The sequence below is a fragment of the Polypterus senegalus genome, chromosome 8 (assembly GCF_016835505.1).
Source record: "Polypterus senegalus isolate Bchr_013 chromosome 8, ASM1683550v1, whole genome shotgun sequence".
In the NCBI taxonomy this organism is placed as follows: domain Eukaryota; kingdom Metazoa; phylum Chordata; class Cladistia; order Polypteriformes; family Polypteridae; genus Polypterus; species Polypterus senegalus.
The window spans coordinates 89799387-89820718 of record NC_053161.1 but is presented as its reverse complement, the minus strand read 5'-3'; the positions used below and the strand labels follow the sequence as shown (position 1 = coordinate 89820718).

Sequence of the window (21332 nt, the reverse complement as noted above, 5' to 3'; positions counted from 1 at the left end):
TCTTAGACAAGCACAACTAGATCGTGCAAATATGACAAGAAAGCGAATGGATGGATTTATGGAAAATGCTATACAACTTAAAAGCATAATGCATTATGGCTTGTTGTCATTTTTGCAAGCCCAGTAAGTAATGAAGTAAATTTTACCGTATACATTAATAAGTTTACTGACAGATCGAGAGTAATCACCAAGCAGCTCTGGGTTATAGAGAAAAAAAAGGTGTGGCATCAGTTAAATGCAGGATGTTGTTGTTAGTTGTTTTAGAGAAGCTGATGTAAGAGTTGGAAAGTTGATGAACAGTTTGATTCACTCACTGCTCATCAAATTGTCTTGTTGAAAGTCATGCTGGTAGTACTGTGAATTGAAGAGATCTTGTTACCCTAGCAACAGAAGCAGTCTGCAAGTAAATATTAGAAATTCCAACAAACCTGTGCCAGCTGAGAGACAGAATTCTTTCAGTGTGCTCTGATTCTACTCCAAGACTTTTCAGAATGGACTTTGTGAGAGTGACCTTATCAGCCCTAAGTAGAAAACTAACATCAATGATCTCATTCTCTCAGTCACTATCAAGAGCTTCTGCCCATAGGCATGGGTGGTGATGTAGGCAGACCGATAAGTCAAAAGCTTGATATAAGGACATAGTTCCTCGTTTCACACCGCAGCCCACTACAACACTTAAAAACTGCAGCTGCTTTACAATCATCATTACTTTTTTTCTGTAACAAGATCCTAAAATACTTCCGAAAAAACCTGAAGAAATCAATTTATTCTTTTAAGAAAGAGAACCTTGACATAAAGCTTGGAGGTGCTGATTCTTGCTCTGCCATATCACTCTTGGCTGTGAAGCAGTCAATTGTACACTGCAAATAAAAAACTGATCAAAACCAGCTCTCAAAGATTCTATGTACCGTCATAACCATTCTGTGAAAATCACAAACAGATAGGAGATGAACCTTTACAGTCATGAGCTACCACCAAATTTCCAAAAGCAATATCTTCTCAGACACAAATAGTTTGTTTATGGTTTAATGGCAAGATTTCAATCAGCATTCCTCCCTCTAGATTTGAGGTATAACTATGAGTTCTAAGGATTTTTTTTCCAACAAGATGAAGGAGTGTGATCCACCTGTAAATGAAACATATGTCTTTGGTTCCCATTTTAAAAATGAGACTTGCCATCAGAGTTTGTTAGTTTATTTCCCCCTTAGGTAGTTCACAGTTCCTTGACCAAAGTAGAATTCTGATTGCTTCACCTAGATTTGACAGTAAGGCTGAAATCTCCATTCTAGTATAATGGGATGGGGTTTTCCTAGTAGCTGAGGAGTATGATTCATTGATGAAGAATGCATATTCTTCTTGTCTCCCCAACAAATTTATGCAACATTGAAGAGATCTGCAACTCTGTTATATCTAGTACTTTTAAAATTTCTGGCTGAATCCATAAATGTCATCTGTTACTCAACCATAATAATAGTGATCATTAATATCACAGTGAGCTTTAGACAGTAAACAAGAATAATACTCCAGAAATTTTTAAAAAATGCAATTATACAATTAGTAATTTAGTATTACTAAAGAATGTTTTTGTGTTCTGCAAGTAGAAAGAAATAGCAAATAGTGCAGTAAAGAATAGACAGTAATGTCACAGGCTGACTGATCTGAGTGTAGTATTTTGAACATATAACTTTTAAAATTTTTTAGGTTTCTTTTGAAATCAACCATTTAGTTTAGAACCTGTAATCAGAATTCTTTAAAAAAGTTACTAAAAAAAAACAGAACACATTCTTTTCCTCATATGTCAGTTTTATTTTTAATTTATTCTGTACATTATGAAATACTTTATTGTATTATTTATATTACTTAAAAGATGTTTATAGTGTACTGTGTTAGTGTATCATTAATACTGCATGGTGTTACCTACAATATATAAATAGGTAATTTCTCAGTATTTAACTAAAACCATATTTTTTCTTTGCACATTGAAATAAAGAATGGAGGTGTAACTTGTGTATCAGTAACTTGTCCTGCTGTGAACTGCCGTCATCCAGTGAAGCCTCCTGGAGAATGTTGTCCTCAGTGCACAGGAATCTGCCATTATTTAGGCAACATCTATGAAAGCGGGGCCACTTTTGACTCTTCTTCTGATAGCTGTTCAGTGTGCACATGTATGGTAAGTGCTGTTACTTTCATTCATTCATTTATTCATTTTCTGCTGCCTATTTGAAACCAGATCACTGGGCCAACAGAGGACCATTTGTCAAAGCCACATTTACCAACTTATTCCCTGGCCATTTAGGAGATATTATCTTCCAGGAAGCCCTAGGTCTTTTCTGGGGTCTCCTCCTAGCTTGGTCATGCCCCTAAATCCTCTGCAGGGAAATGTCCGTGAGGCATCTGTATCAGATGCCCAAACCACCTTGTGGTGGAGGCACTTTAGGCTTTGTGGCAATACATAGTTTTAACTATATAAATAAAGAGGTGGTGGTGGGGCTTCAAAGGTTAGTGGGGTGATTGGCTAATAGTACATTAATATGCAGACACGTGCAATTTAGTTGATTACCTCATTAGTGCTCCAAGGTCGGTAATCAGTGCACGAGCTTCACTAGCAGTATAAAGAGGAGCCTTGGCAGAATCGGGGGAGAACAGAAAAAAAGAGTGATTATGGTACTGCAAAATCTAAGGGAGAAACGTCAGTGTTAGATAGTGGTGATTTTCTAATAGAGAAGCCACAGAAATTGTTTCATGAAACTCAAAGCTACTGCTCCATTCTCTTTGTGTTAATAACGGCACTTACATATATCCACTTCAAACACTGCTTTGCATATTCATTCACATCTTCAGACTTTAAAGGGGGACAAAGTACATCTAATGAAAAATGTGTAAACACATGAAAATTGTGAACATCTAATAATGCTAATAATATACAGACATGCAACAATCTACAGCTGACTGAGGTCAAAGTCCTCCCTAATTTTTTTTTACTCATAAGTGGGTGTGACTAATGGACGAGCTGGTGTTTTCCTTTTTCTAGCGATTTCTTCAATCCTCCTACACTACGCAAGCTTTCCCCTGTGAAGTATGGATTGATTGCCGCAAAACACTAACACATGAACAATAAGTGGTCCCCTCGTGGACTTTTAGGTGCACAGCTGCATGGCACATTGAAACTTCTGCATGGGAAGGGGAGAGAGTGGCATGATAACAACTGAGCACCATTTAAAAAGTCCTGCGTGGCATCCTGAAAAAAGGCTGTATGGATGTTTAAAGTATGCATACTGGTGTGCTATACCAGATCCACATTGCCTTAATTCACTTTGTGACCAACATAAGACTAATTTGACATACGGCCAAATGGTTGTCCTGAAATAGAGCCATAAGGTGGCACATGACTGAATACTGAAATTTCACATTATTTCTACTGATTAAAATTCAAAAGAATACACTTTCTTGTAAAAATATTTTTTGCTATGAGCATTAACAAAAGCTACGCCACTAAGAACAGCAGAAAAAAAAAGGAATTAATCTAATGCAGGAATGTTTTACTTATGGACAATTGTGTATAGCATGTTCAAAAAAAGCAGGTCCAGTAACCTAATAATATTATTATTATTATTACTTATTATTTGCCAGATACCTTTATCCAAGGTGACTTACAACATCTGAGATACAATTGGTTACATGTATTTTGTTTTTCCAGTTACAGCACAGTCAGATGAAGTAACTTGCTCAAGGTTTCGCAGTGTCTGTAGTAGGATTTAAACCTACAAACTCTCAGTTTGAAGTCTCTGGTTCAAAGCCTTAACCACAAAACCACACTGCCTGCCTATATTATTAGCTCTCTGTAAAAAAAAAAACAAGTTACTGTTTACAGAAAAGCATTTAGTTCCAGTTTAACTGACGACACTATACAGTAATTGACCCATTGTCTTATGAAATTTCCTCACCGAAGCCAGGGGAGCCAGCTACAGGGTCCATAAAATGAAAGAATAAATCCATTATTTAAAGTAAAAGGACCTGAAGCACAAATTAAAGATTGCATACCTTGATCTATTCAAGGGAGTTGGAGTGTCTTAAGTAGAGTATTTTTAAGTTTTGTTTAAAAAGTTCTTTTGCTATAATATGCATACACCTCAAAACAATACATATACAAAATTACAGAATGCTTAAAAAAAAGTCTAAGTCAACAGTCTTAATACCAATATGTGCAATTTCATGTTAATTAAGAACAGGAAACTGTTAGCTATATCATTGCAGGCATATGTAGTTTACAGGTATGTGTGAGTGTGTTAGTCCGGGTCTTCAGCAATGTATTCATGCTTTTGTTTCATGTAACATTAGTTTTCAGTTATTCTGCATTAGCATATGTAATCGTGTATATTTTGCCAGTGGAATTTTGCCTTTTAAGAATAAATTTAAAAAATTTAATTGCACGTACAATATTTCTGTCCTTAGCAATGTTGATGCCAAGCTGATCTGACACAGCCTAAATTATTTGAAATGTAATTTTTTACTTGTAGCAATACATGTGTTGTATGAAATTTTGAAATTCTTGGGGAAAATGTGCATGCAGTAAGCCTACAATAATCAGAATAAGCAATTTTACTTAATTACAGTTAAAGGATAAAAGTGCTAGTCTATATATGTTTTATAGATGCATATATTAAATGAATAATATAACTTTTTGTGCTACTTAGAATGAGGTGGTGACATGTCAGAAGAAACCATGCCGTGAGCAGTGTACACACCCAGTCCCATCATCCAGCTGCTGTCCAGTCTGTGATCAATGCTTCCTTGATGGAACTGAATTTGGCAACAGGCAGGCGTTCTTATCTCCTTCAGACTCTTGTCAGCGCTGTAATTGCCTCAATGGAAATGTAGTATGCACTGGTGTGATTTGTCCTCAAACAACATGCACCAGTCCTCGCACTATACCCGGGCAGTGCTGTCCAGAATGTTTAGGTAAATAAAAAAAAAAAGTATAGATTATCCTATTTTGAAGCATTCTACACTAGTTGTGAACAAGAAGTAAAAAACGTTCCAAAGAATTTGAAGAAAGGTGGAGACAAAAGGAGTAAATTCCAGGTCAAATGTTTTAAGTGATGTGAATGGAAGTAAAGAAATGATTAGTTTATTTTTGTAAGTCTATATGCAAAAAAGGGGTATAACCAGATAACATTTTGGAATTATTATGTTGGGAAAAGAAACAGAATGTGGTCTGAGAACCATTTTACCATCAGCTTAGTGTCTTATTCTTCAAAATTTGAAATAAATAAGCAATGAAATAGAAAGGAAAGTTAAAGAATACATAATTAGAGACCACTTGGGATTCAGAACAGGAACAGAAACAAGAAATGCTATAGCATTGTTGTAAATTATAAGTGAATAAAGCGTTGAGCATGATACCAGAAATGTTTAAGGGACAGACAGCAAGTATGAGACATGTTGAAGAAACAACAGAGCCTTGTATTATTGGAAGAAGAATTGATCAGAGTTGTCTTATCTCATCATGACTGTGTACACTACAAACAGTTTGTATTAAACATTTGCAACAATGTGAAATGTGGTTTCAGAGAAAAATGAAGTGAAGAAACTGGACAGAAGGAATGGATAATAAGGAGATACTGAGAAGAGTAGGAGCGAAAAGGACATTGATTAGAACAATTAAAATAAGACAGAGGAGGTGGTTAGGGTATATGCATAGGTATGATGGTCTACTAAAAGATATGACTACAGAGAGATTAGACGTGTAAAAGGTGTGTGGTAGGCAGAGAATGAAACTGCAATATATTATTAAAGAAAATGGAACATACCAGAACATGAAAAAGAAGCTGTATATTAGAAAATGTTGAATCTAGCATTCCATGAAAAGAACCCTACTATGAACAGTATACTAAGAATGATTGAAATCAATACCTGTTAAGATTGCCAGGGAAAAGGGCAGAGTTTTCAAATAACTGAGGTGATTAGGAGTAGGGATGTCAAAAAATGCATACCAAAGGTTGTAGCTGAGAATCTGTCTCATCTTTCATTGATTTAACATGTTAAATCAAAGTCAAAGCCAGAACAAGGATCTAAGGCAGGGATCTCCAATTTAAAATTAATTCAAAAGAAGTTTATTAGCAGCAAAAACAGGCCACTAATTAAGAAAGTTTAGATTGAAAATCTGCAGCCACTGTGGCCCTCCAGGACTGGAGTATGAAATCCCAGGTCTAAGGCTCTTGATTATTAAGGCTACAATAAATAATAACAACCATCATGCATGAAATTCTTTAGGTTTGACTACAAACTTGAATGACCTGTGAAGTGCATAGTTGCAAACCTTTTATCCTGTCGCAGGGATACAAAAGCACTGTGCACCTCAGGGTTGTTGCATAGCATCACTATAAAAACCTATACTGAAACTATCGATGCCCATAAAAACAAAACGGCAACAGAGAGAGTAAAAAGTACAGTATATAATTGTGGAAAATTATTTTCAGTCAGAAAACTGATTCCATAATTGGGTTCTTCTACCTCAGAAATCACAAAATTATTCCAAGTATTTGTAAGATCATAGCTTTCTTCCTACGCATTAGTCTGCGTTTTTCAACCAGAAGAATTCATGCAAAAAGTGATTAGAGTACATCTTCATTTTTTTTTCCCTTACCATAAAATGTCCATCCATCCATTATCCAACCCGCTATATCCTAACTATAGGGTCACGGGGGTCTGCTGGAGCCAATCCCAACCAACACAGGGCGCAAGACAGGAAACAAACCCCAAGTAGGGCCCAAGCCCACCGCAACAGTAAAATGTCTGTTATACTATATATATCTCTCTATATATAAAAAATATCCTGGAAAGGAAATTTCCAGGGCGACGATACGTGATCTTCTCGGAAGTTTTCGGAAGACATTTTAAAGACACGTGACACAAAAAAGACTGGCCATGGAGCGTCTCGTGGGGAGTATAAACATGAGACTTGGTGCCAAGAGATTGTCCCAGTGCCGTCTCACGGGGACATGGAACATGAGATTCTTGAAAAACACACCCTTCTTATCAAATAAGAGCACAGCCAGCAGTAGCACACACAGATTCTGTGCTCTCAGCAAAGAAGAAAGAGCAGCGCGGAGAAAAGAGACCTTTGGGAGAGAAAAAATGCAGATAAAAGATTATGAAAGCAGTGGAATTATAAAGGCTCAAACAAACGATGGCGCGATAAACATGCAGAGAAAGGTACAGAATATGAAAGTAGTAAAATTCGAAAGTATTGGAGCGTCCCAGCCAAGTTGAAGCCTTTTTTGTTTTAAGTCACTGTTAGGTCCGATTGATGGAGGGCCGAATACAGCACTGTCAAATAATAGTGGGGTACTTATTGATTCTGGTGGGAGGCGGGTGCTAAAAAGTTGTGTTTGGGGTTACGAAGACAGCGATTGTTCAAGTAGAACTTTGTGACACTTTATTACGTCAGTCGCTACAGTATCAAAAAAAAAGATAGTAGAGATTGCATTAGCGCAAAGGTAATTAATCATCAGAACCAGGTGTGATTGAAAAAATAGCAGGACATATCGAGGTCAGAAATAAAAAGAAAAGAGTGGAAAACAAAAGTCTTTTCGCCTTCGCATCATTCAATGCATAAAACGTGGATTTACACAATAATGGACCATACTCTATGAGAATCTGTGCTCCTGCACTAGTCAAAGCAACTGCATGTTTCATTTCAAAGAATACACAATTCGGTCAGGTGTATATTTATGATCACGGAAAAGCGATTTTAACATGCGACAAGAAAGGTAATGTATATATTCCACGAATAACAATAGACACCAAGGGAGATCGTGATATGACATTTGTATTAAAATGTTTACAGTTTACCGTGGGAATAGCTTTTGCTATGACAATTAACAAATCACAGGAACAAACATTATAAAAAGTGAGATTATTTATTAGAGAAACAGAAAAAATATTTACTCACGGGCAGTTATACGTTGGGTTGTCATAAGGTGACTCCAAAGACGGAATCAAAATTCAATGCGATATAAAAGAAAAGGTAATTCCAAAGTATTGTTTTTAATTAAGCTTTAAAGTAAAAGCAGTAAAATTTGAAAGTATTGTAGCATCCCTAGCTAAGTTCAAGTCTTTTTTGTTTTAAATGTCTGTTGCGTCCATTTGAGGGAGGGCGGAGTACAGCATGGAAGACTAATGGCGGGGTATTGATTGATGCGGTAAGGGGGTGCGAGACCCGGGGGATGAGGGGTTGGAGAGAGTGCTAGAAAGTTGTGTTTGGGGTTACGAAGTCGGCGATTGTTCAAGTGGAATTTTTGTGAAAATTTATTATGTCAGTCGCTACAGTATGAAAACAAAAGATAGTAAAGATTGCATTAGTGCAAACAAAAGGTAATTGATCATCAGAACCAGTTGTAATTGAAAAAATAGCAGGACAAAGTAACGTCAGAAATAAAAGGCAAAGAGTACAAAGCAAAGTTTTTTTGCCTTCACATCATTCAATGCACAAAACGTAGATTTACACAACTATGGACCATATGCTATGAGATTCTGTGGTCCCGCAACAGTTAAAGCAACGATTCCAAAGAAGAAGAAAAAAAGCTTTTAAAATTGTATATCCGATTAAACAAACACGGGGGTTGGCAAGCAAAGCGAGCAGGGGGTGGAGCCCCCTAGTGTTTAACAAAAAAAATAATGTATGTGTTAAATTCTGTTCAGTCTCTTCAGCATAAGAATACGTAATATATAGTGATCCATTTGATATGAGGAATTTGGGCATATGGTTTTATTGTACTCATTTAAATATGATTAAATGTGATTTTTGTTTCGTTTTTTTCAGGCTGTACCTATTTGGGTAAAGAATATGCTGAAGGTGTTCATTGGATTTCATCGATTAATGAATGTCTGGAGTGCGGCTGTGTGGTATGACTTCTAACATTTAATAGTGGTTAACAACTTTTTTTATACTTTATTTTGAGACATGCCTACACATAGGAAATGAATTGAGCTTGTAATCAAAAATAATAAATAGCTGTGTGACCCTTGTTATCATTCTGTGGCTGTTATGCAGGCATGAATGCCAGGTGACAGCCACCTGCCATTTGAAATATAGTTTCTGATAGCTTATAGTAAAATTTGCTTTGAACTGACTGCATTTTTAAACAATAGCTTCAGTTTTAGTCCTTGATACTTTAACCGCAACAGCTAATCTGTCCATGATTCAGTCTCAGATTCTAGAGTATTATAGAAGCCACCTGTAATGAAAGGTGAAAAAATTAGACCAACCAAATAATCTGAATGCAAGATGCTTTACCGTAGGTACTGTCTGTTGTTATTGGCAGTAGAACACGAACCTTGGGTTATTGGGAATTAGTTGTTTTTGACATCACAACAATGCCTGAGGCCTAGTCATAGAGTAGAGATCTATTCGTATCATGTGGATAAACTATCATGAATTATAAATTTTCACATTCTGTTAATAAATGCAACTAAAAAACTCCAACATGCCACTATTGTATTAGCAAATAAACACTTATAGAGGCTGCTTCAGCTCCTCATTCCACAGGTTACTTCCAGGATATTATCAGATTCAAATATGGGAACTGCCCTGAAAGGTCTGAGTGCACCACACTTTGTTGCCACATAGGCACACTGTATCCCTGCAGTGGAAGTTTGTTAAGTGATCAGGCATCCTTAACTTCTTCCTGACCTCTCAACCTATTCCACTGTAAAAAGTGCCTTCCCTTTAATTTGCTGAGTTATTCTAAAAAAAACTATGGACAAAAGAGCTAAGCATCAACAAATGACAGGCTCATATTACATTTCCATAGTTCTGGGGTGTGGGTATGTCATTGTGGGTAGACTGAAGTACATTATATAAGAGCACAGTGACAATCCATTATAATATTTATTTAGTTTCAACACTGGAAGATTCGGTATTAGGAAATGAACATGCAGCTTTGATCAGCCGATCAGCTAAACCACACTGCCTTATTGTGATTTTGTTACGAAGTGTATTTGCTGTTAGCTACTTATTTAATGATGTGGAGAAAAATAAGCCACAATGTTTTAGTTAAATAAAAATAGGTGTTTATTATCATTAATGCTGAATCAGAACTTTACCATTAATGTGCTGAATGCCCAATTAACACAGTATACACTCTATATAATTTAAAACTTGCCCCTCAAGCCCCTTAACTATGTCATAAATCTATCTCAAACTGTCTAGGTTATACCGAACAAGAGTTAGATCATGTCTGTGGAGTTTTTGTAAACCTTAGTTAACAAATTTAATATCAGCTTTAGTGGTTACTGAGATCATTAATTATTTTATCAGTAACAGTAGCAGCCGAAAGAAGAAGTAGTATAATATAAAAGCAATTGAGCATATTTTCCTCCACAGTGTACAATATTATAAGTTTTAAAATGTTGCATATAACAAAGCAACCTCTTTAACATATGCTCCAGTAGTCAGAAAACATGAAAAAAAAAAATTAACTGGACATGATGAATTCATCATCTTAATTTACAACATGATCTTTCTCATTCATCCTTTTAGAGAGGAGAAGTGAAGTGTTCAGAGGTGCACTGTGATGTAAAATGTACAGATCCTGTCCTTGTGCCTGGTCAGTGCTGCCCATATTGCCAGGATTGTTTTTTTGAAGGAAAGGTCTATCTTAATGGAGATTTATTCCACCCAGACACCTGTCGGCAGTGCTCATGCAAAGTAAGGATGAATATTAAATGGAAAATGTATAAATGAAATCCCACTGGAATGAATAATATGTTACCATTAACTGGCTATTACTTGATTATATTTTTAGAATATTGTGTTATATTATATAAAGCTCTTAAAGCCAAATTTGAGCTAGAAACAAGAAAGCTAAACTGTGTGTTGTACAATGCACAGGACTTCAAAGAACTTCAGTACAGGTTCATTTGCCTGCATGGTCAATATCTAGGTGCAGCCTACAATATCTCCAAATGTATTTACACTACATTGTGATATTTTATTTGCCATTCCTGAAATGTGCTAGTTAGGTTATTTAACATATCTAAGAAAGCTTATCTTCCAGTGACCAGCATCCCATGTAGGTTTGTTTTCTGGATGTGCTTGAAACTGCTGGGATAAACTTTAGTTCCCAGCGACTCAGTACAGTAATGAGAAATGGTGAGGTCAGAAAATAAATGGAGGGACAGATAGATTAGTGTAGTTATTCCATTAATCAAAGTTTATATAAAAATCTGAATTATAACTTGTAAAGTAGGGGTATCACCCCTGTTTACACATAAACTCTCATATGACATGTATTGTAGTATTTCTGGTTAACAATGTAATATTTAAAGTTACTTTCTACAATACATCAGCTACTGGTTGGGAAAAAGTAAATAGTGATTTAATTTTGTGAGATTCTGAATAATTTCAACTTTGAATCATACGCCAGAAAATTGTCATTTGAAGCATGGAAGATGTAATTAAATAATTAAAACATTTTTGATAAGCTCATATAATTCAAGCACACTCATTTTGCTGCTTTACTTGAAATTGTTTATTTCTTATGGACGATATTCAGTAGTTGTATCTCATGTTAATTCTTCAGTAAATTTCTAAGTGAAGGATTCCAGTTAAATAGTATGCTAGGTAAAAAATGTGGTCCTCTGATCACAAGTTGTGAACTTGTTTATTTAACTTTATATTGTACAAACAGGGCATTAAAATAACATTTTGCAAATAACTGAGTCTAAATGTTTTATTCTTTTAATCTTATAGTTTTTTTATATTAGATTATTAGATTAGATAATTAACCCCAAAAGGAAATTCACATATATACAGCAGCAGAAACAGAAAAAAACAAGGATACAAAGTCACAGAGCAGATAATACAACCAATCAATCGATAATTAAATAAATATAGTAAATGTATATTGTGCAGAAATTTCAAAATTAACATTCAGAGTATGTCGGAAGGAAGCACTGAACTGTCTGATAGCAGTGGGCAAAAAGATATATCCTGCAATATGTTAAAGTAAAGCTTGTAGTGTTAATCTCAATTGCAGAAAGGAAATGTTCATTGTGGCAGCACTCCTTGTCCTCCTTTGAACTGCATGCAGCAAGTGACCGATGTTGGATCCTGTTGCCCACGCTGTAAGGGTAAGAATCAAGCACCAAGAGTTTGCTTTTTTTCCTTTCAAGCCCTTTATAAAGCATTTTTGTAAATGGTGATGGACTATGTCTTGATAGTTTACGCTGTATTTTAGATTACTTTTAGGATCCTAGTAGATGTCTGTACATAACCTTTGGCAAAAATTATAGATATTTTAACAGAATAACAAATGGACATTTTATGGTATTTAATATTTATTAGGCAATGTGTAAAGTTGTCATCCAGGTGGTATAAAGAAAACTAAATTATGAACATGATATCTGAACTACAGCAGTTCCTCCAGAAATTCAAGGATGAGCTTTGAAAGGTGCAGGTGTCACAATGACACATAGCATCAGTTATATCCTTTCATTCATCACACCTCTGCTCATCAGCATGCTTGAGACATACGTTACAATCATGAGTAAAGGAGATGCAAAGAAAAAATCTGAAGTCACAAGAGTAGCAACCACCATCACAGTACAAAAGTTAGTATTCAACATGTTTGCCACATAACTTATATATAAATTGTGCTAATTTTATGTATTATTTATTGTTGATCTGAAAGTCAAAAATCACCCAAGAAACCAAAAAGTACTTCCTTCAATAACTGGGCCTGCTTATTCAGTACAGAGCCATGGGAAACTGTTTTAAGCTGTGTTTATTGCACCTTAACTCAAATAGGACCAAATCAGTCTCACAATTCAGTCAAATGTTCACATTTTTGGGATAGAGCAGAAAGTTAGATAAAAACTACACAGACATGAGTTGGATATAAAAGGTCTATAAGGTAGTCACCACGCCAGAGTCTGAGCTGTGAATTTAAGAGGTGCGAGGCAGAAGCATTGATCTTCCTGCCACTATGCTATCTGTAGTTATGAGTTATGTTAAAAAGTGACCTCATTTTTAAATAATTTATACCATAACACCTTTATTTTTATTTTACAAATGCTACTGTTTATTAAGTTTCACTAGTAAGTTAATACCATGGCTGATGCTACTGTTTGCTTATCCCACTCTTCGGTGGTTTTCCAGGATGTGTTTACAATGGGAGGGAATACCATGATGGCAGTAGTTGGTTTGCTTCCACAACACCTTGTATGTCATGCATGTGTGTAGAAGGAGTTACTACCTGCTCTGAAATACACTGTGTCCTACCTTGTGTAAACCAGATCCATGTTCCAGGAGAGTGCTGCCCTGTATGTGCAGGTAGGAAAATAAAACAATTCACCATTATTTATTTTCTAAATATGCAGAAAAAACACTTATTTTCTGATTAATTGCAGAGCAGATGGAGAAAGCTAATTAGTAAGTTAATAGGATGCACATTGGAAGGGATGTAATAGCAGCACAATGTTGGTAACCTTAATGTTGTTGATCATAAAATCAAAATGTATTCAGATATCAGAATAGCAATACAGAATATATCAAGAAAAGTGTATAATTTACCAAACTTTACTTGTAATAATATTGAGATGGATTTTATTTGAGCAGATGGCATTTCATTTAAAATATTAAAGTGACTTTAGATGAGATTTTTAAATTAAGTTTTAATAGCTGATTTCAAACTTTCTGGCTTATTGACTAGCTATCAGAATTTTTATTATGCAAAAATTAGAGTCTCATATTTAGCAGTGCTTTATGGACACTGTATTGGAGTTCAAAATATAAATATTTTGTACTAGATCAGTCAAAGGAATCTTACAATTCATTGTTTATTTTTAATATCAATAGAACATGTTTAGCTTTAAGAGAATTGTTATGTATCAGTTCACCTCATATAAGACCAACATTACCCAGAGTGAGGTTGAGGTATGATTAGAACCTAACTATTCAATACTAAGGGTAAGACAGAATTTTAATACTGCATTTGATTTTGTTATTAATATTTCCTCATTTCACATTGACTATTCACATTTGTAAGGCCCGTTCTTGCATTTACAAAAATGTTTGCTTTTAATGGGCTGGTGATGACTATGACCCAGCCGTACAAAAACACGCCAGGACAATTCAGCATTGGTCTACTTAAATTTTGTGTCTTTGGAAGTATATTATACTGAAGGGAAGAATGCTTCCCAGCCTTTTATACTGATTTTTTTTTTTGTAGATTGTGTATATAACAACCACGTGTATGGTCCACAGGAAAGCTTTCAACCAGCAGATGATCCATGTGAGATCTGTACTTGTGAGGTTAGATAATACATTTTAATTTGTTATAATCTGAGGTTGCTTTGTCCATGGTATACTGTGGCAAAATATGATAACTAGAAACTCTTGTGATTCTTGTGGAACCGAATCTACATTGTCATCATATTGTAACCTGTACTGATGATGAGAAATGTAGTAGTGAGAGCAGTAATATAGTATAATTAAGTTAAATAATTAACTTAACTTAAAAACTTCTGAACTGTTAGTAATGTAGAACAATTCAGTAAAATAACACTGAAATATTTTAAAAGTAGCACTCATGTGAATCTTAACCAGTGTTCATCATTTTCATTAGTTTATTAAAATATGAATCCTCCATAGTCTTAAATGAGGACAGACAATTTGCTCTACATTAATTTACCATATGTCTTCACCCAAGCCATTAGTCATAAAAATGTTTAATTAAACCATTTGAAATTTCTGTAAGTGTAAAATACTGCTACTATTACTGTATGTTACATATTAGACTTGTATTAAAATCAGTGCAGTACACATTTTTAATTGCCATGAAAATATACATTTTTAATGTGGCAAATCTAGTTTTGCTTCTAGAGGCAGTTTTTCCTTTCTTTTCTGTTTTCAGGTGATGCCAGATGGAGAACAGCACTTGCGTTGTTACCGTAAGCAGTGCCCAAGTCTGGTTGACTGTCCTAAGAGTCACATCCATTTCCCATCGCCAGATCAGTGTTGCCCTACCTGTGCACGTTAGTATTATTCCTTCATACTTTTTGTAATGAATTAAAGGCATTTTAAAACCCCAGTTGTTAAAAAATAGAGTAAATTATATAGAACTTAAAAAATTGCTCAAAAGCAAGAAATGTAATTACCAGTATGCACAATACAGCAAATAACCTTTGTTATTTCGGCAAGTTTTAGTAAACTGGAGGAAGCCAAACTGTATATGGCAAAGCTTTACCAACATCACAGTCCATAAATAATCTACAATGCATTAATCTCAATAGCAAAGCACAGTTTTGGATGTGAATCAGCCTTCAACTCAGGTCATGCGTTACATGCGTTGCCACACCCACCACACGACGAAAGTGCTCTGAATCCTGGATGGTAACCCCCCAGGCAGACACGCAGTCCAGTCTCACCCCCAGAAATTACCATCTATCTGCCAGCCAGCCAGGTGTTACGTGGGCATCCCCTTGGCCTAGTCCAGCAGCTGGGGTCTTCAACAATTAGGATCCTGTCAGCTGGATTGCCCTCGGGAAATCATGCCACATGGCTGTAGTGCCTTAACTGATACTCCCTCATAGTGCAGGTAATGCCTTATTTCTAGATTCCATTAGCAATCACTTGTTTGGAACAAAATCAAGCCAGTCGTACCCAAGAATTCAGTACCGAAGCAGTCCAGTCTTTATTTCAGATCACTGGATAGCGTCCATGTCTAGCAACAATATAGGAAAACAGGAAGCACTAGGACTCTAAAGACTTGGACCTTCGTCCTTTTGCAAAGATATTGGGATCACCCCACACCCCTTTCTAGCAACCTCATTATCTCCCATGCTCTCCCAAACAGTCTACTGACTTCATAGGAAGAGTTGTCAGAGACATGAATGTTGTTGCTAAAGTAAGTTAACCTCTCGAAAAGGGTGACACTCTCTTCACAGATAGATACACTGCTGATGGCTGTGCCCTTGATGTCACTAAGTGCCTGGATCTTGGTTTTTATCCTGGACACTCACAAGCCCAGACACTTAGTCTCCTCGCTTAGTCTCTCAAGAGCCTCGATCAGAGCCTTCATTGACTCTGCGAAGACACAGCATCGTTGGCAAAGTCAAGATCAGTGAATCTTTCTTCACCAACAGATGACCCACAGCTGCTGAACTCCATGACCCTGTCCAACACCCAGTCCATGCCAGGATTGAAGAGATTAGGAGCAAGAACACTGCTGTGATGAACCCCATAATCAATTGGGAAAAACGCAGAGGTTCTGACTCCACTCTGCATAGCACTTACAGTACCAGTATATACTGGCCGGCCATGATATCCAGCAACTTTAGGGGGGATCCAACAAAGTCTCAGGATGTCCCACAGGGCAGCTCGATCAATTGTTGAACTGAGTCTTTACGAAAATTGACAAAAAATGCAAAGAAACTATGCCAATATTCACATTTTCACTTCCTTAGAACACTCAGTGCCAGGATGCAGTCGATGGTAGACTTCCTGGGCGTAAAACCAGACTGCTCTGGTCACTGGTAGGTGAAAAAGTGATCACAGATCCTATTGAGTATCACTGTAGCAAAGACCTTACCCAGCGCTGAGAGCAGTGCTATCCTGTTGTAGTTGCTGCAATCCCGGCGATCACCCTTCCCTCTCCAGACAGGGATGACAAATCCCATTTTCTAGTCAGTTGAGATGACACCCATCTCCCAAATGGAAGCAAAGATTTCTTGCAATTCAAGGAGGACAGCATTACCACCAGCCTGGAGAAGTTCACTCCAGATATCACAGATCACTGCAGCTGCACTGCACTGCAGCTACCCTGAGCTGGTTCACCACCTGTGCAATCTCAGTGAGACTGGGCGGTTCACAGCTAATTGGAGGATCAGCCTCAAGAACCGTGGACCCAGAGATATCCAACGTCCTAGCTGGAAGATCAGCTTTAAACAGCTGCTCAAAGCAGACAGTCCAGCTGGTCAAAACTTTTTTCAGTTCTTTTCAGTCAACAAATTAATCAGGAATAGTGTGTCAAGAAACACTACCGGGGCTCCTTTATACCAACAGCAATACACCTGCACAATGCCTTACTGTGACTATAATTCCCAAGCCCAGTTTCTTTGTTTTTTATTCCTTTTTATTCATTCTGGTGTGTTTTGAGACCATAGTGTATGTGTGTGTGTGTGTGTATATATACATTTACTTATCTGGCACAGTGGTAGCGCTGCTGCCACGCAGTTAGGAGACCCAGGTTCGCTTTCTGGGTCCTGTCTACGTGGAGTTTGCATGTTTTCCCTGTGTCTGCGTGGGTTTCCTCCGGGTACTCCGGTTTCCTCCCACAGTCCAAAGAGATGCAAGTCAGGTGCATTGGCGATTCTAAATTGTCCCTGGTTTGTGCTTGGTGTGTGGGTGTATGTGTGTGTGCCCTGCGGTGGGCTGGCGCCCTGCCCAGGGTTTGTTTCCTGCATTGCGCCCTGTGTTGACTGGTATTGGCTCCAGCAGACCCCCCGTGACCCTGTAGTTAGGATATAGCAGGTCGGATAATGGATGGATGGATAGATACTTCTATCATAAAATGGGTACATGATACACAAGAAAAACTCTATGCTTTATTATTATTTCTGATATTCCATATTCCAAAAGATGTATGGCACAGTGGATAAACGAATTTCTGGAGTGATTTATGTAGGTTTATAAATTCTTTGGTCTTTTTGACATTCAGAGTAAGGTGGTTCTTATTGTACTGGTTTACGTAACAATCCACTTGATTTGAGTAATGGCTTTCATCTTCAGCATATATACGATAGAACAGTGGTCATTGTTAGGTCTCAGGTCACTTGTGTACAGAATAAAAGTCATATTAATAAACCATCCATCCATCCATCCATCCTCTTCCGCTTATCCGGGGTTGGGTCACGGGGGCAGTAGCTTGAGCAGAGAGGCCCAGACTTCCCTCTCCCCGGCCACTTCTTCCAGCTCTTCCGGGAGAATCCCAAGGCTTTCCCAGGCCATCCGAGAGACATAGTCCCTCCAGCGTTTCCTAGGTCTTCCCCGGGGCCTCCTCCCATTGGACGTTCCCGGAACACCACAAAAGGGAGGTGTCCAGGAGGCATCCTGATCAGATGCCCGAGCCACCTCATCTGACTCCTCTCGATGCGGAGGAGCAGCGGCTCTACTCTGATCCCCTCCCGGATTACTGAGCTTCTCACCCTATCTTTAAGGGAAAGCCCAGACACCCTGCGGAGGAAACTCATTTCAGCCTCTTGTATTCGTGATCTCATTCTTTCGGTCACTACCCATAGCTCATGACCATAGATGAGGGTAGGAACGTAGATCGACTGGTAAATTTTTTTACCACGACAGACTGATGCAGAGCCCGCATCACTGTGGATGCCGCACTGATCCGCCTGTCGATCTCACGGTCCATTCTTCCCTCACTCGTGAAGAAGACCCCGAGATACTTAAACTCCTCCACTTGGGGCAGGATCTCTCCCCCAACCCTGAGTGGGCACTCCACCCTTTTCCGGCTGAGGACCATGGTCTCAGATTTGTAGGTGCTGATTCTCATGCCAGCTGCGAACCGATCCAGAGAGATCTGAAGATCATGGCCTGATGAAGCAAACAGTACATCATCATCTGCAAAAAGCAGTGACCCAATCCTGAGTCCACCAAACCAGACCCCTTCAACACCCTGGCTGCACCTAGAAATTCTGTCCATAATATTAATAAAACATATCCTTGGTGATTTCTTGCTTTAGAATTAATGTTTTATTGTTTATTTACTTATTGACCTTCTGTAAAAAGCCACATGTACCCCTTGGTACAACTACAGTTCTAAGGTGTACAACTACAGTTCTATCTATCTATCTATCTATCTATCTATCTATCTATCTATCTATCTACTTACCTTTTTTCAGGATTGTAAAAGACAAAAGACCTCATATTTACCTAGTAATATTCCACACTTTTTGCTGTAGATTGTGTGACAGGTTTGCTAGTTTATTGTACAGTCCACAGTATAAATAAAACCCATGTCATTCAGAAACAAATAGGTTTACCAACAGTCTGACTTTCTTTCAGATTATACAGTGGTGTGGGATTCACATGGAACTCTGTAACATATTCAGGACGAAAGGGGCCTTCTTTTATGGCAAATATCTAAATGTAAATATAAAATACCAAGGAGAACAAGAATACTACAGAAAAAGTAGATAGCCTTGAAAAATAGCTCCTTTAATAACAACCTGCCTCCTCTTCTTTTCTTGAATGAAAAGTTCTCAAAAATAACCAGGATGGTGAAAAGAAGCCTGTGCCCTTGCAGCATAGTATAATATGAAAAGTCGTCATGTCTAGTATATAAACATAAATATGTGTTCCTTTTATGGTAAGCCAAAGGTAATGTTTTCTATCTTATAATAGCAAAAAGTACACTGTTTAATGTAAGCTTTGAAAAACCTTTGGTGTGAGGAAATGCAGCTGTTTTCCTAAAAATTAATACAAAACATCAAAACAGTAATGTCACTGGTATAGTACTGAGCTAATGGAAGAACTCAAATCTCTAGAATCATTGCAGTGGTGTTAAGTGATGTACATAACCAACCTGTCCTATAACTCGCCCATTCAAACTACCAGGAAGTATCAGTATTACATTAATGCAATCAGAACTGGCATTTATTTCATCATTGAAGTGTATTTCTTAAAAACATATCCAGTGAAGAAGAGTCGTTTGATTTTTTTTTACAAGTCTTCTCGTGATTACCCCAGTTTCTTCGCAATTATGCCAGTACTGAATGCATGAATGAAGTTTGATACTTCCTGGTTAGAGGATGGGCTGACAATGATGGAAACCATGCCACATTTATTTCTGGAATTTGAGTTCTTGAACCAACTCAGTACTAGACCAGTGACATCTCTGGTTTAATCTATTCTGGCCATTTTTATAAAAACTTCATTGCTTCATGCCACAATCCTACATGAAAGAGTGCTTTTCACTGCTAAAAGACTGCAAAATAATGACCATTTCCTTTGATAATATTCAATGAGAATATTCAAAGGTTCATTTTGAGTAATATTAAAATAAGGTTGGTAGACAGTGGCATCAGTCTCTGAGACTATGCCTGTTTTTAAAGGAATAAAATCTTCTGTGTTTGTTTCAACATAAAGTAAATATTCTAATGTGAGATCCAAGAGGTTTGTGTCACTATTGTTAGAAACAGAAAAGTAAAGTCAGTAAATTTGATCCGTATAAGTTAATGTAGATGTTTGAGGAAAACAACCCTGCAACTTCATTTTTTGAGTGATAAAGACATACCTTTTGAAACACTTGCTGAACTTTTAAACTTATACTTAAATTTTGCAAACCTACAAAATAGTCTCCATAACAATATAATTATGTTTGTATTTTTGTTTTCTTTTACAGAACCTCTTAGCAACTGTACAGCTACCCTTTTAGGAAATGAAATTCATGCTACAGATGATCCTTGCTATACCTGTCAATGCAAGGTATGTTGTAGTCCTTCATCATTGACTAAAACCAGCTTAACTAATGATCATCATTCAGATCTGTGATTTGAGCTATGATGTTGAAGGTTTTATATATATTTATATCCATTATAACTTTCCATGTCATATAAACTGCATGTTAGAAAATTGTGAAGTATTGCTATGTAAGTAATGACAAAAATCTCTATCTGAGACTGCCAGTGAGCTTGTGGTTGTTCATAAAATTTACATAGAATTTACTGTTTGTGGCACCTTTATCTAATCACCTAATTCAATTCAATTTATATACTTATAAGCCTAAAACATACAGTACACTAATCACAAGTGCTATATACTGTAGTATATAGTATTTGTGATTATCAGTATAGAAAACTATAAAGTAGTCTATAAAAAATAACACAAACTCATGTAGGAATGTTTGATTGATTAATAATCAATATGACACCAACCCCAGGACAGCAAATTATTTCAGTGAATGGGGTGTAGGATTTCTGTTTCACGTTCTGTCCATGTTGCCAGAAATATGAAGAGATATGCAAATATAATTATATAAATGTTGTGATAGTGAAGACAGCCCCTGTACACAGACAAACACAACACCAGATGTCCAGAACACACACTTTTATTTTCTCCTTCTTTAACAGCATCTCACAATGTCCTTCCAGCCAAACTCATTCCCTTCTTTCCTTCACTCTCCCAGTACTTCTGCTGCCTCTGCTCCTCTCCTCACAAGCTCTGTCTTCTTCCTCCAGACTCCGGCACCCTGAGTGGAGTAAGGCGGCCTCCTTTATAATGCACCCGGAAGTGCTTTGAGTGTTTCCTAATTAAC

General features: G+C 37.1%; 1 protein-coding gene across 1 annotated transcript in view; it reads left to right on the top strand.

Moving 5' to 3' along the window:
- The window catches only part of LOC120534123 (kielin cysteine rich BMP regulator), a 314528-nt gene that overhangs the window by 246035 nt on the left and 47161 nt on the right, over positions 1–21332 (top strand). The window contains 9 exon segments of the mRNA XM_039761428.1: positions 1991–2170; positions 4695–4959; positions 8825–8907; positions 10544–10711; positions 12042–12135; positions 13163–13336; positions 14235–14317; positions 14919–15039; positions 20421–20503. Of these exon segments, the coding sequence (XP_039617362.1) occupies positions 1991–2170; positions 4695–4959; positions 8825–8907; positions 10544–10711; positions 12042–12135; positions 13163–13336; positions 14235–14317; positions 14919–15039; positions 20421–20503 (1251 nt within the window).